We start from the raw sequence: 13,113 nt of genomic DNA on the forward strand, positions 1-13,113 counted from the left end.
CCGAACAAACCAGGATAAAAACACGATAAAAAATCTATTGTCAAAAAAGTATTTAATATGATAACTTTACCTGATTTACTGAGGTGAGTACAGCGCCCTGTAGATTCACTTGCAGCATTCTGACATCGGGTGGACTCATGTTGACTGCTTTCAACAACTGCATGGTTTTCTTCTTTACATCCTCGCACGCCGACTCGAGGGGCGTCAGTATCGCCTCCCAACTTAACAAAATGATGTAAAACAAAAAAATAAAAATTTGAATCTGCTAGCGTTGAATTATTCTCGTTAGTCATGTCCGAAAATTATGTAGTTCAGAGGAATATTTTTGTATTTGATTCGTGATTTACAAATAAGCGTCGAATAGAAAGAAAAGACAACAAAATTTTGACAACGTGGAAGATCCACCCCAAATGTTTATTTGTAACCTAACATACAAAAACCCATTAAATTATGATATAACACAAAATTATTTCGACACTATTCAGCTTATCCTCTATGGCAGTGGTTCTCAAACTGTGCGTCGCGACGCCCTGGTGCGTCGTTTCAATTTTCCAAGGGCGTCGCAAAAAAGTTTTGTTGTTGTATCAATAAACCCGACTTTAATAATAAGTTTCCTCATTAACTTTTATTTGCTGGTGCGTCGCAAGTCCAGAAAAACTTGTCCAGGGGCGTCGCAACAAAAAAAGTTTGAGAACCACTGCTCTATGGTGCTAAATGACGAATGGCTCTCTAAATGACGAATTTGGTGCCTAATTGCATGTTCTAGATACTGCATGTAGTTCTTGGCAGTTCTCAATATGATGGACAAATAGCGCTGTTTTCCTACCGTTTAATGACACTGATTCTGGTTTTGATGTACGGGAAGGCGTTTGAAACTTGCAGGAACGTTTTGCGCTTGAATTGTTCCTTCATTTCACCGTGAGCTTTGCCGTCCTTGGTGAAGGGCGTCGCGTACATGAATTTGTCGATGTTGAAATTTCTGCCAAAGGAAAAAGCAAAATCACGTAAAAATTTTCAAACTTTTTAATAGTTGTTTCGGTTAGACCAGTAGTTCTCAACCTCATACATGTCGCGTACCATCTGGTGCCTATTTCTATCGCTGCGTACCACCTACAACCTGTTGGGATGATAAGATAAAAAACTAGACCTATCCTTCGTTACTAAGAGAGCAAATTTCTGAAACCTGCAAGGTTAGAATTTCCGGAGGAATGCGCAAGATACAAGTTTTGCCAAAAACCAGCAGGGCTGTTTAGTTGCATTTCATGACCTAACTGACTTGAATTAGGTCACGCAGAAAGCTACTCGCGTACCACTCTAACAACTTATGCGTACCACAGGTTGGGAGACACTAAACTAGCCTACGGGTAAGCCACTTCGAAAGTAGTAACGGATAACCCCTGATGCACTTGGGGAAAAGTTTTTTTTTTCCAAAAAAGCCATTAGTCAAGAATATTAAAAGTTGCATCCACAAGTAATGTTTCTACGTTGTAACAGTTACTTCCTACACAACAAAGAACACAACAGGTGGGAAAGTACCTTTCAAAGTATGAAGTCTTGCGAGCGTTTTCGTATTCGTGGAAGTAAGGTTCAACGAACGTGATTTGAATGTAAGCCTTGTCGGGATCGAGAGAATCGGGATCGATGGTGCTAGAATCCTTTATCATCTCGATGTTCTCCGCGCCAAAACACTGACTGTAAAACGCCTGCGAAACACAGTAACCTGATTGTAAGCGGAAAATATAAATGCTCTTTGGGATTCCATTTAAATAAGACGGAAACGGATGCGTTGTAAATAGGCGAAATTGATATTTCTGATTCGTAAAAAAGCTTTCACTAACGCAGATCATCTGCTGCTCTTGTTGATTATTTTGAATGGGAACCGTGCTTTGGATTGCCTTTTTTGTTTAAACTTAATAATAAAACAGCAATGCAATTTAAAATTCTCTTTGACACAGGTCATTTTTGTTTTGTTTTTAAGTCTAACCCTGCCACTGTGCCACAATGATATCATCGGTATTCTGGTTATTGGTTTAGTTCAGAAAAAAATAAAATGAAGAACAATTTATTGTTCAGGTAAGTCGACGTCGTACTTAAAGCATGATCGAGTATTAACGTATGTTTGCTGGTACAACCGGGGCATAGTTTTAATTTAGACGCAGACAAATTCGCAACTTCGATTTGCAAAGTTTTTCCACTCGTTTATCTGGAACTCGAAATTAGGCGGGTTGCATTTAACCGAATTATTTTCTTTCAATAACGGTTTGGGATTTGCAAAACTGTCCCGATTAACCGAATTCGTCTGCTTTGTTCACATAAAACATCAGCCGCTGGATATAAATGATTTCTAGCAAGAGTTGGACTTGCTAGCCCCGAGTCATCTTCAGAAGTTCTCAACCCAATTAGTAACGGAAATTAAACTATAAAACGCTCAACATGATTTTACTCTGAAAGCTAAAAATGAAAAGCTTTCTGTTTTGGTGAATTTAATACCTCGAGTCGATGGGAAATCTCAGGTAGTTTCGTGATCGCCGGTTCCTTGTAGATAAATTCCTCCCCGTTCAAATCACCGAACTTGGCTCCGTAGAATCCAACACGGAAGTAAGTTCCAAACATCCTCTTTCCAACCTGGTTCACCCAAATCAAGCGTTTTCATACAAGGTTGTTGTTTTTGGCCAAGTAACGGACTCCTAAGCTATTTTTTAACTCTTCAACACACCACAGAAAAAGCTTGTCTATCCGGTTAAGACAGGTATGATGCGCAATTTGTGCGTGTAAACATTTTTGTAAAAGTCAAAAATCGGATAATTTTCCTTTAACACTAGCCATAGCATGAAACAAATATTCATGAAGAATGGTTCAATAATCTAGTTCGGAAACCAACCTTAGGCTAAACAGTGTAACGAGCAATTCGAACAGAAATTGAAAATAGGCAATTTTACTTTCAGAACAGTAAATTTGGATAATTCTCTTATCTTGAGGTCCAAAGTAATTTTGTAAATCTTTTTGCTTATTCAAATGAACTTTTCTAAAAACTAAAAGTCCAACCAAGGAGCGCTAGCCGCTGTCATGCAACACCAAATACGTGCAGCGAATCGTGGCAAACGAATGGCAACCGGTCAATAAACATGCAAGGGCCAAATAATTAACTCACCAAATATTGAAATGCAGTTTACACCAGCGAAGTGGGTCGGCAGCGTTCACGGGTTTGTCAAAATATGTGGGAAAACAAAACCGATTACTCCAGCAAGCACAACATGCAGGTTTAATAGAATTTCAAACACTACGCTATATAGCTAAATAGCACGCTACGCGCCACGACCGTTTGTCCATTGTGCAATTTTCGCCTCTTAATATAGCACGGAATCCCAACTTCCGTAAGACCAGCCCTTGGTAAAAAGTTGAGAACCAAATATTTAGAGCAGGGGTATAGAAGTCTATCACCCTCTGCCAATTATAATTAACATTAACAGACCGCGGACTGCATCTTTAGTTACTTTGTTTTGCTTTTTATTGCGTAACAAACACGCATATAAATCATAGTACGCCAGGCCCATCGAATGCGTTGTACCAAAATATCCGGTCGTCAAGCTTTCCTACCAATAGGGAAAATGCATAGGGCACCGTTCCCTCCGATATGGCAAAGCGTAGGGTATAAAAAATCTAGCCTGCGGTCGGATTCGAATCCATTACAGGAGTTTTTCCGGGACTTCGAAAACCCGTTGTTCACTCACAAATGAGGATCATATTTTGGATTTAGCACAAAAACGAAGGATCTTAAAAGTTTGTATTTCTGGCTGTCAAAAGGTTTGCTTGTGTTATTTAAGGAAAATTAACACAAGCTTTTCGCGCGGATATAATCTTAAGCAGTGCGATATAAAAATGCGAAGATGTTGGCACGAGATTTTTTGTTGTTGTTTTATATTGTCAAATAAAAACCAATGGACAAACGGTGCACGGGCGTCGCGTTAACTAAACAAAGAAATAAAGACGAAAATAAAAGGGACAGAGACATACCTCCCAACCTCCGTATGAGCTCTGTCGTCCCAAGACACGCCGATAAAAACAAAAACAAACAAAAAAACATGAGAAAATTGTGATAAACACAAAAAATGATTTTCTCCTATTTTGATGACAAATAGGGTTAGAAAATCGTACTGAACGTATACAACTCAAATTGTGCAGTCCGTTGCATTAATGCTGATCAATTACTTTCTAACATGCGGTAATTTGACCAGGCACGATAAATCTCAGCAATAAAGGAAATGGCACAAATTTTGCAGGGGCCAATGTAGGTATGCAAAAGTATTATATTATTTGAATTAAACAAAAAGTCCTGAAGGCCGTTCAAAAAAGGTTATTCTTTTAGTCTCCTCTCATGGTCTGCCCCTGGCCACATTTGTGTTCACAATTTTAGCAGCAGATTTTATGATAAAGTTAATGTGAACAAAAAGGTAAAAATATTTTACGTTATCTTTTTAACATTTATCTAAAAAAAACTACGCAAAAAAACTATTAAAACCGAAGACGGCAGGCACAGCAAATTAAGAACACAAGCAGCCGACCTACGTGGCGCCAAAGATTAAACTACCATTTGCGTCACCTAAGCAACAGTCACGCTCCAGAAATATTGCTAACACGTGATCTGGTTCCTACCTGGCTGCTGATCTTAGTAAAGCATTCCTGCAATTTGCCGTGGATTTGCGCGAGCTTCTTGTAGTCCTTGCCCTGCTCGTAGATGGGTATGAGAATCCCGTAGATCATGTCGACAACCTCGTGCAATCCGCCCTGTGGTGTGAAATACAGATGACGGATGAGGTATATGAATATGTTTTGTTAGTCAAATCGAGGCAACAGTGATTGTAATGTAAAGCGGTGGAAGGTATTGTCGTCAGACACAAACGATATCTGCCATATTATTGTCATATAAAGCAATGTGTCTATATAATGGTAAGTCAGCTGCAGACAGTGTACACTGTTTCGACCTCTCAAAGGTCACTGTATTGTCATAGGTTGCCATAATCACCTTGGTCGTTTAAAGTATAGATTGAGAAGATTAAAATACGATTGGTAGTTGGATATATGTGAAAATACGGGAAGTATTGTCAACTGCCTGATATCGTAGATTTACCTGCTTGTAACTATTAGGAATCAGTTGTGTTGCCCATTTTAAAAAATGTGTAACGGTATACGTGAATTATTTTCTTTTGATACCCATAAATACGAAGGTTTTGATGGCATGTCGGTTTTGTCTGAAGTCGCAAGTTTAAAACAGTTTGTTAACATATTTTGATATTCACCAGTGTAAAGGTTTGGGCAGCTTGTTCGAGGATCGCAGTTAGTCCAGTTGGTGAAAAATATTTCTCCGAACAAACTTCGTCAGCATGTGAGGTAAGTACGTCATCAGACACTGCGCTCTCCTCCAGTATATTGCCGCTGATTTTCTGACCGGGAAAATAATAATGTTATTAATGTGGTTAAGTCGACAAGGAAATTTTATTTTGGCCTTTTTATCATTTTTTTTGCAATCGAATAACCATGTAATTGTGAAGATTAAAATCATTTCGATTTTTTTCGCTTTAATTTTAGAAAGAGCAAAATCCTATACAAATCCTACAGAATTTTTTTTTATAATTTAATACAGCTCAAAGTGTTACTAAAAGTTACGTGGGTTAAGTGGGTGAATTAAATAATGGTGGAGGAAAGCATTCAAACTTCTGGGTTCTTAAACTGTAGGCTCATCAACAAAAGTTTTAGTGTTTCTATTTAAATACGCTTTAGCATGCTCGTAAATTCGACTCTTAGTGGCATGTAAAGCATGTATAGATCAAGGGCCAATGTACCCTATAAGCTGCGTAATTAAGCATTGCTCACACATTCTCAGCACGAAAGCAAATGTGTGTATAAAGTCGGTGTGATGATAAAAGCCACACAATTCTGCCTCTGCCCAAAGCAGACTGTCAGGGTGTTATTGTGTGTTTGTCATGATACATTCACTTTCGAACGGATATTTGGTGTGAAGTGGAAGCAATTATCGGTGAGAGGGTTGCGAAAGGAAATTGTGGATCAAATGCACCTCGAACGTCACACATCCGACCGGCAAGTACGACTTGTAATCCATCATAGAAAGATATTCCGCTACGAGTGCTGCACAGTGAAGTAGACACATTCCCGCTTCGGCCTGATTCTTGCGCTGCGATAATATTCGATCAGGTTGGGCAAAAGGTTCTATTTAGGATTACTAGAAATCAACTTAAAAAAACTTAAAAAATGTAAAAACTTTGGTAAAATGTCTATGAATAAAAAAATATAATATTATGTTGGTGCCTAATCCTTTGCTAGTTTTTGAATAAAACACGTTAATGATTTATCTAGGTATGAAATTTGATTAACCTTTCGACACCATTTTTTTCAAAATAGATTTTGTAGTGGTAAAACTAACATGCCCGTTACCGCAAAAACGTTACCATCTACATCAAAACTTAAAGCAACGAAGGCGAACACAGATTATGACGTGATGATTTTTACTTTAACTTGTGTCTAATAAAAAATCTTTGCCTTAATTGTAACATTGTAAATAAATACAAGCTTTTTAATCAGAAAATTTAAATTAAATTAGAAAAACTTGCCAGACAAACGGTGCATCTAACACATACAGGATCGCTTGGTGCAAATTAACGTCACTTTAATATCGCTTGGTTCACCTTGATGTTGATTGGTGCACCTGTATATTACTAGATGCACCTTTACGTAGCTAGCCATATAAAGGTGCACCAAGCGATATTAAAGGGACGTTAAGGTACACCAACTATCCTGTATATTTCACATGCACCCGCCAGACAAAGTGTGCAGTGTACAATCTGTTTCTAAAGTAAACTAGACTCTAAACCTCAAACAATCTGTGCATCGAACCTCAGAATGTTGATTGGCCATGTTTTGTAGCCAGGTGAGTCGTAGGTCGGGTGAGTTCTGATAACCCTTAGCTATCCTGTACATAAGGTCGATCAACATCTCCGGGTCCTCCTTGTGCTCCTTCATTTTCACCGTGTCCGATAAAATCATGTGCAAGTTGAACACCAGGTCGCGCACCTGAGCAAATTTACAAGTTTCAGAATCGAGCAAAAGCGCTAAAATTTTTAAACATATTTACAAAAATATCGTTGTTTAGCTTGTAAAAATGTTAGGTCCAAATTTGCAAAGGTTTTGACATTTCATTTTGTTAATAACCAAAAAATATATATTTTTTTATTTCTAAAGAAAGATGGACCAATCTATTTTGTAGTAGGTTTAATAATGCATGTTTATGGTAATTGTTGTGAAAGTATTTTTTTTCTTTCTGTTTGTGTACGAGTATTAGATCATACTTGTTCGGGGAAAGAAGTGCCCTCCAACTCAGAATCGATCTCGGCGTATGAGAGCACGGTCTTCAGCGAGCGACGAAGGAATTCTTCGTCAAATGTATGTGACACGCCCACTAGCGACGACATCGACATGGTTACTTGCATCTTGACACGGGCGAAAGTCTGGAAATATTTTTTAGCATTAAGTCAGCCCTTTATAAAAGTTAACAAAAGAAATTTTCAAAGCGACTTTTACATTTAACTTATTCTAACGACAGACAAGAAGCATTTCGTTAAAAACGATACTGACTCAACACTTAACAAACCATAACATTAACGCAAAAATATGTACGAACCGCAACCTATGGAAAAATACAACTACATATAAATTGTATACCAGAATAAAGCTTGAATAGGCGAAACCAAAAATATCCTGCTGGCTTAAAAGCAAAAAACGAATACTTCTGGGCGCCACATTTTATGTCCCTGACCCTGTTGTTATTTAAAGACTGCCATAATAAAAATTAGGTCTAAATTTTGCACTATAATCTATAATACAATTGACGTTGTGGCAAATTACTGTACTAGCTCAAAAAGTTCTCATGTAACCTCCAGTTTGAAAAACTCTGCTTTAGCGCAAAGGCAAGTTTCAGCAGTGACAGCTTGCTATACTTACACTTCCTAGTGAGAAGTTGTGTCTCATGAGCATGTACAATGACGCTGCAGCGTGCATTCTCACACAAGCATTACTGCTGCTGCACTTTTCCAACAGGCGGAGTGTGAGATCGGCACATTGCTCTGTTTCCTCCTCGAACACAAGCTCCGGGAACTGGACAAAAAGTTTCGTGTTAATAAAATAAATTACGTATAGCTAGCCATTTGTTAAAAAATGGTGATGAACAAAGGACCAAACAAAGTTATAATAAAACGCTGCAAGTACGAAACATCCTCCTTATTCCTTATTTCGTTTAAGTTAGGTGTACACATTTTCCAAGTAATAGGACATTTCAGTTTTAAGCAAAACCAAACGGAGACAAGCCTATTGTTCTATCACCGTATGTTACGTCAGAACACCTTGAGCTTTTAAGCTCCTTTAAATTGTACATTTGGTTAACAGTGAGACTGAGATAGGGTTAAAAACTAAGTTTATTAGTGGTTGTTTTTTGTTATTATAATTATAAAACCTCAACCCCTAATAGCCCTTACCGTCACTATTTTCACACAATTTGCTTTTAAATGATGACAAATTCAGCAAACTTTACAATTTCAGTACGTTTTAGGCCAATTTTAACGCTTATGCGGTAGTTCTAAATATGGGCACATGAGCGTTGTTTTGTGGCCAAAAACGAATTACCTTTGCAACGATGGAGCGCTGAATGGCAAAGGTGTGACGTAGAACGGATACGCTCTGTCGCGTTGAGAAAAGATGAAGTAGAAGCCGCAATGCACAGGAGAGGATTTGTGACGTACTTGTACCGTCGTGTAGTTCAGTTGCAGTGTTAACTATCAGTTCCAGTGTGTCAAGCACAACCATCGATGATTCTGTACAAATAAACAATACTGATGTTGTATTTCGAAAACAATCTGTCTAAGTTCAAATAGATATCTGATTTGCCAGAAGAGCTCTTTTAACTTGATACTATGCCTGGCAGCAATAGCTTATATATAGATATCTGATTGTTGTAATTAAATAATAATACTTGACTACACGCAAGTGTAAATGGTAGTTGAAAGGACCAAATTTTTAACAGCTTCACTGACATGAAAATGCACCTATAAGACAAGGCTTGGACAGAACAGGTAGTTCTATACTTCTATCTTTTAGGTTCTGTAGCCATAAAGGTTGCGAGTTTTACATTTGAAATATGCAGTGGAGTAGAAAGCAGAACTGGGGAGTTGAGGTCGAAGACATTTTTGAGCAATTAGAGTCAGATTCATTGAAAATTAGCCGATTCTAGGCTGACTACAATTACTTAAACATTTTTACCCAACAGTATACCAAAAAATGCATTTATTTAAATATTTCTAACAAACGAGTCAGAGTCGGAGGTTCAGACTTTCGAATCCCAGCCCTAGTGGATAGCACAAAATATTTCTACAAAATTTACTACATGTAAGTGTAAATAGTAAGGGCCCGAATTAACAGTGATTTAAAAAAACTAAATGGGTAAGACTTGAACAGGATAGTATGTTCTATCGATAAGGTTTTGTAGCCATAATGATTGCGATTTTTTCATCCAAATAAAAATAGATGGTGGAGTGGAAAGCAGATCTGGCAAGTCGGTTAGGAGTTGGAGCCGAAGACATTTTTGAGCAATATCGGAGAGAAAATTGTCCGACTTGGCTGATTATAATTACTTTACGAAAAACATTAAAACCCATCAATATTCCGAAAAAGTAATTTAAATCATAAACTAAGTGTATACTGATAACTACCAATAACAAAAGAGTCAAGGTTGCACAACTTCTGGTGAAAGTCACAATAAAACATTTTCTACGAAAGTGACTGCAGTCTCGAACCTGCGGCGAAGTTTCGTCCGATGAGGGAATCTTCCATTCCCTGCTTCATTCTCTCCTCATGCTTCACTTGTTTCCACTCCGTCCTGTTTTTGTTCCATCTTAACGCGTCCTTGGACTGAGTTTGCCCGATGGTTGCTGCTTTATCTGTGCGGAAATGACAAAATGATTTACATGAGTGTAGACTGCTAATGAGTGTAGACTGCTATATCCGTGAAAGAAAAACTTAATATTTCCTCAACTTAAGTCAAATTTAAATGTATGAAATATTTGAATTAAGTCCAACAGCAAGGTCCTCAACTCCATTTAAAACAAGAAAAACTTTGACTTTTAAAATGACTTGAATGTAACGTCAGTGTAAAATTCGCCCATATTGTTGCTTTTTTGGCATAGAATATAAGTTATCAAATTTTTTCTCCCACCTACACCAATAGTTATACCAATAACTTTTGACTTTTGGCCTTTTGTCAGTTTAAAATTTGCTCTGTTTAGTTGTTTTTTGCACATTCGTTTTATTTTACTTTCTCACCTCCACCACCGCCTCTTCTTCTCATGAGGAGTTCCTGTCGCGCCGAGGATCCACCCAAGATTGCCTCCTGCAACCGACTCTTACTGTCTTTTTTTCTGTTTCCAGTATTTTTGAGTGAGTTTCTCGAACCTTCACCACGCCCGAAGTTGCTTGTTGCCTGATGAAAAAAATAACACCGCAATGCATTTTTTTAGACTACAAATACAATCGACTCGAGCATAGGTCAACAAAATGCAGTTTTAACACTAAGCAATAAACGCCCGTGGCATAAGTTTTGTTGAAGTGTGCGTAGATTTATTACCACTCACAACACGCTTAACTTTCAAGAGGCAGTTTCCTAATTAAGCCGTGCTTCAAGAATATCCTTGAGGCGAGGATTAGGTGCAAAAAACAAATTAGCCTGCGGTGCGATTCGAACCCCCAGACGAATATCTTATGGACTTGCTTGCAAACTCATAGAAAACAGAAAAAAGGTAAGTTTTACATCCAGATTACGTTTCAAAGATTCTCCGGTTGGATTTTAACCCACGAATCAATATCTTACGGCTCAATTTTACAAACCTGGTTCTCAAAGCATGAGACAGAAATGTAAAGAAGATCAAGTATGGCGATGAGATTGTTCGGGGAAAGCCCCACCCACCAAGTCTTCAATGTCGTCTCATCTGTATTCTTCAACAACCATATAAAGCACACTAACAGGTTGCGTGTGCATTCCGGGCTCATCTTCTACAGTAAGAAAACAAAATTTAATATTAGTAAATGTTACGGAGCTGCAGAAACAGCTTTTATAGCTGTACATTGTAAACCGAAAAGGATTTTTTAAATAGTACCCAAGGTCCTATACTAGGTGCTACCATTTTTTATTTTAACTAGCGAGCAACAAAGTGATCTGTTTGCATAATTTCTACACTAGTGGTTGTTAAGTGGAAATGCACAAAGTTGTTGCATGGAGGGATATTACAGTGATGTTACACACTAACGATTCGTGTCGTTTATACTATCGCGACCACAGTTTTAGTCAATTGCCAAGCGACGCTTGAAATCATGTAACTGTTTACAAACGTGGGAGGAAAAGAAACGAATTTTGAATAGAGTGAAAAACATTTACAAACAGTTAAAGTTTTTCAACACAAAACACAATTGCGAAAAAAATCAAATAAACTTACGTTCGAGTTGAGATTAGTTGTGGTGTTGGATCTAGCAAGTTGAGGCGAGGGGTTGGCGATTGCTGAAGCTATACTGGAGCTGACCATTCCCTCGTCTCCCACTACAGGTTTCTCTGGCTCGTTAAACAAATAAGCAAACTGCGAAGCTTTTATCGATATCGACAACAGCGGCAAGTAAAGAACAGCTACTGCTTTCTTTGCCTAAAAACAAATGGATAACGATAACGTGAAACTTTTCTTTGTGTTGTTCTGTGGTACGAAAAAGGAATTACATGCTATTTTGAAGGTTTAAAATTTGTACAAAGTAGTGTCGTTCAGTTGTATTATACAATTCTTCGCGAATCGTTACCTGATTGGGTATAGTGCGTATACACTAACCAAATCAAGACTATATGGTTATGGTTTAATGTCTTATTGGTAATCGGTCTGGTATGTAGAGCAGGGGTTCCCAACCTTTTTTGCTGCTCGTACCCCTTTGTCAGATCAGAGCATTCTTCGTACCCCTAAAAAAATTCTGATGGAATTTTTTCAGGTATATATTGCTTAATTAAATTGCTTTTATCGCTCAATTAAACGTTAAACCGGTATTTCACACAGAAATTACTGGCGTGAAGTAAAAAAGCATTGTTATGGGACAATGAGGCTTCTTACTAAATAAAAGCTGCTCTATGGCCCAAGGATCTTCGTACCCCTTGATGTTCCATCTCGTACCCCCAGTTGGGAACCCCTGATGTAGAGTAAAATGTCGCATGTGCACTTTAGGTGCCATACTGTACGTGTTATTTGAACATCCCTCACCTCCGGATTTTTATTGATCCGCTCATCCGCATCATGGCTCGCCAATAAATTACGAAGTGTGGTGATCGCGTACAACTGAACTTTCCCCAGTCCTGTGGTGCCTTGTTCGGCAAGATCGATTGACAACCTTTAAAAAAGTGTCGGTTGGTGTAAATTTAATGTCAACAACCAACTTTAGCAATAAAAGGTTCAGTGGTTCCCAAATTGTTCGAAGTGTTAAGTTTTTTAATGTTATGGTAAAAATTTACATTTTAAACGATCAAAATTACCTTGTACTGCATTTTTAACAAAACAAGGATTTTTCTCTGCAGTGGAAAACCAAAGAAAAACAAAATTCTTCAAGGCAAACAAAAATTAATTTCTGTTTAAAATGTTTCTTACTTGATATCAGACAGCAGAAGACCAGTGAGAAAATGCTGCCTCGTGAAACGCTCGTTTAAATCGTATCGTGCCGCTGATTTCAACAATCCGCTTGAAATGTATCTACAAATATAAAAATAGAAAATAGAAAACACGTAAGTATAAAATCCAGAGGTTTTTTTATATTTAATTTAAAATTCCGTCAACGTATGGTTTAGATTTTAACTGGGCGTTCGGTTTACCTGAAAAAATGGTGTTAAATGTGGATAAAATGTATATAACAGATGATGGTTAAGTAACACGTCACAAGATGTTCGTTCAAAAGCTTGTCGATTGCGAAAAAACAATTCCCTAAGCTGGTCTAACATCAATAAGCACGCACGGTTCCAGATAACTCACAAGATTT

General features: G+C 37.8%; 1 protein-coding gene across 5 annotated transcripts in view; it reads right to left on the minus strand.

The window, feature by feature from the left end:
- Positions 1–13,113, minus strand: part of LOC145224690 (dedicator of cytokinesis protein 7-like) — a 30,483-nt gene that overhangs the window by 2,040 nt on the left and 15,330 nt on the right. For 3 of the 5 annotated variants that reach the window (XM_080091246.1, XM_080091245.1, XM_080091249.1), the window contains exons 26-43: positions 12,729–12,830; positions 12,348–12,474; positions 11,550–11,750; positions 10,945–11,109; positions 10,384–10,540; positions 9,858–10,001; positions 8,692–8,879; positions 8,014–8,166; positions 7,362–7,520; positions 6,910–7,086; positions 6,074–6,190; positions 5,298–5,441; positions 4,654–4,785; positions 4,015–4,035; positions 2,491–2,625; positions 1,537–1,703; positions 827–979; positions 71–221 (exon numbers count right to left, since the gene is read on the minus strand). In XM_080091246.1, coding sequence (XP_079947372.1) covers positions 71–221; positions 827–979; positions 1,537–1,703; positions 2,491–2,625; positions 4,015–4,035; positions 4,654–4,785; positions 5,298–5,441; positions 6,074–6,190; positions 6,910–7,086; positions 7,362–7,520; positions 8,014–8,166; positions 8,692–8,879; positions 9,858–10,001; positions 10,384–10,540; positions 10,945–11,109; positions 11,550–11,750; positions 12,348–12,474; positions 12,729–12,830 — 2,593 coding nt within the window. The remainder of the gene's footprint in view (positions 1–70; positions 222–826; positions 980–1,536; positions 1,704–2,490; positions 2,626–4,014; positions 4,036–4,653; positions 4,786–5,297; positions 5,442–6,073; positions 6,191–6,909; positions 7,087–7,361; positions 7,521–8,013; positions 8,167–8,691; positions 8,880–9,857; positions 10,002–10,383; positions 10,541–10,944; positions 11,110–11,549; positions 11,751–12,347; positions 12,475–12,728; positions 12,831–13,113) is intronic. The other 2 variants (XM_080091247.1, XM_080091248.1) reach the window with 2 other exon arrangements.

This window comes from Phallusia mammillata, chromosome 4 (genome assembly GCF_965637545.1).
Source record: "Phallusia mammillata chromosome 4, kaPhaMamm4.hap1.1, whole genome shotgun sequence".
Classification (NCBI taxonomy): Eukaryota; Metazoa; Chordata; class Ascidiacea; order Phlebobranchia; family Ascidiidae; genus Phallusia; species Phallusia mammillata.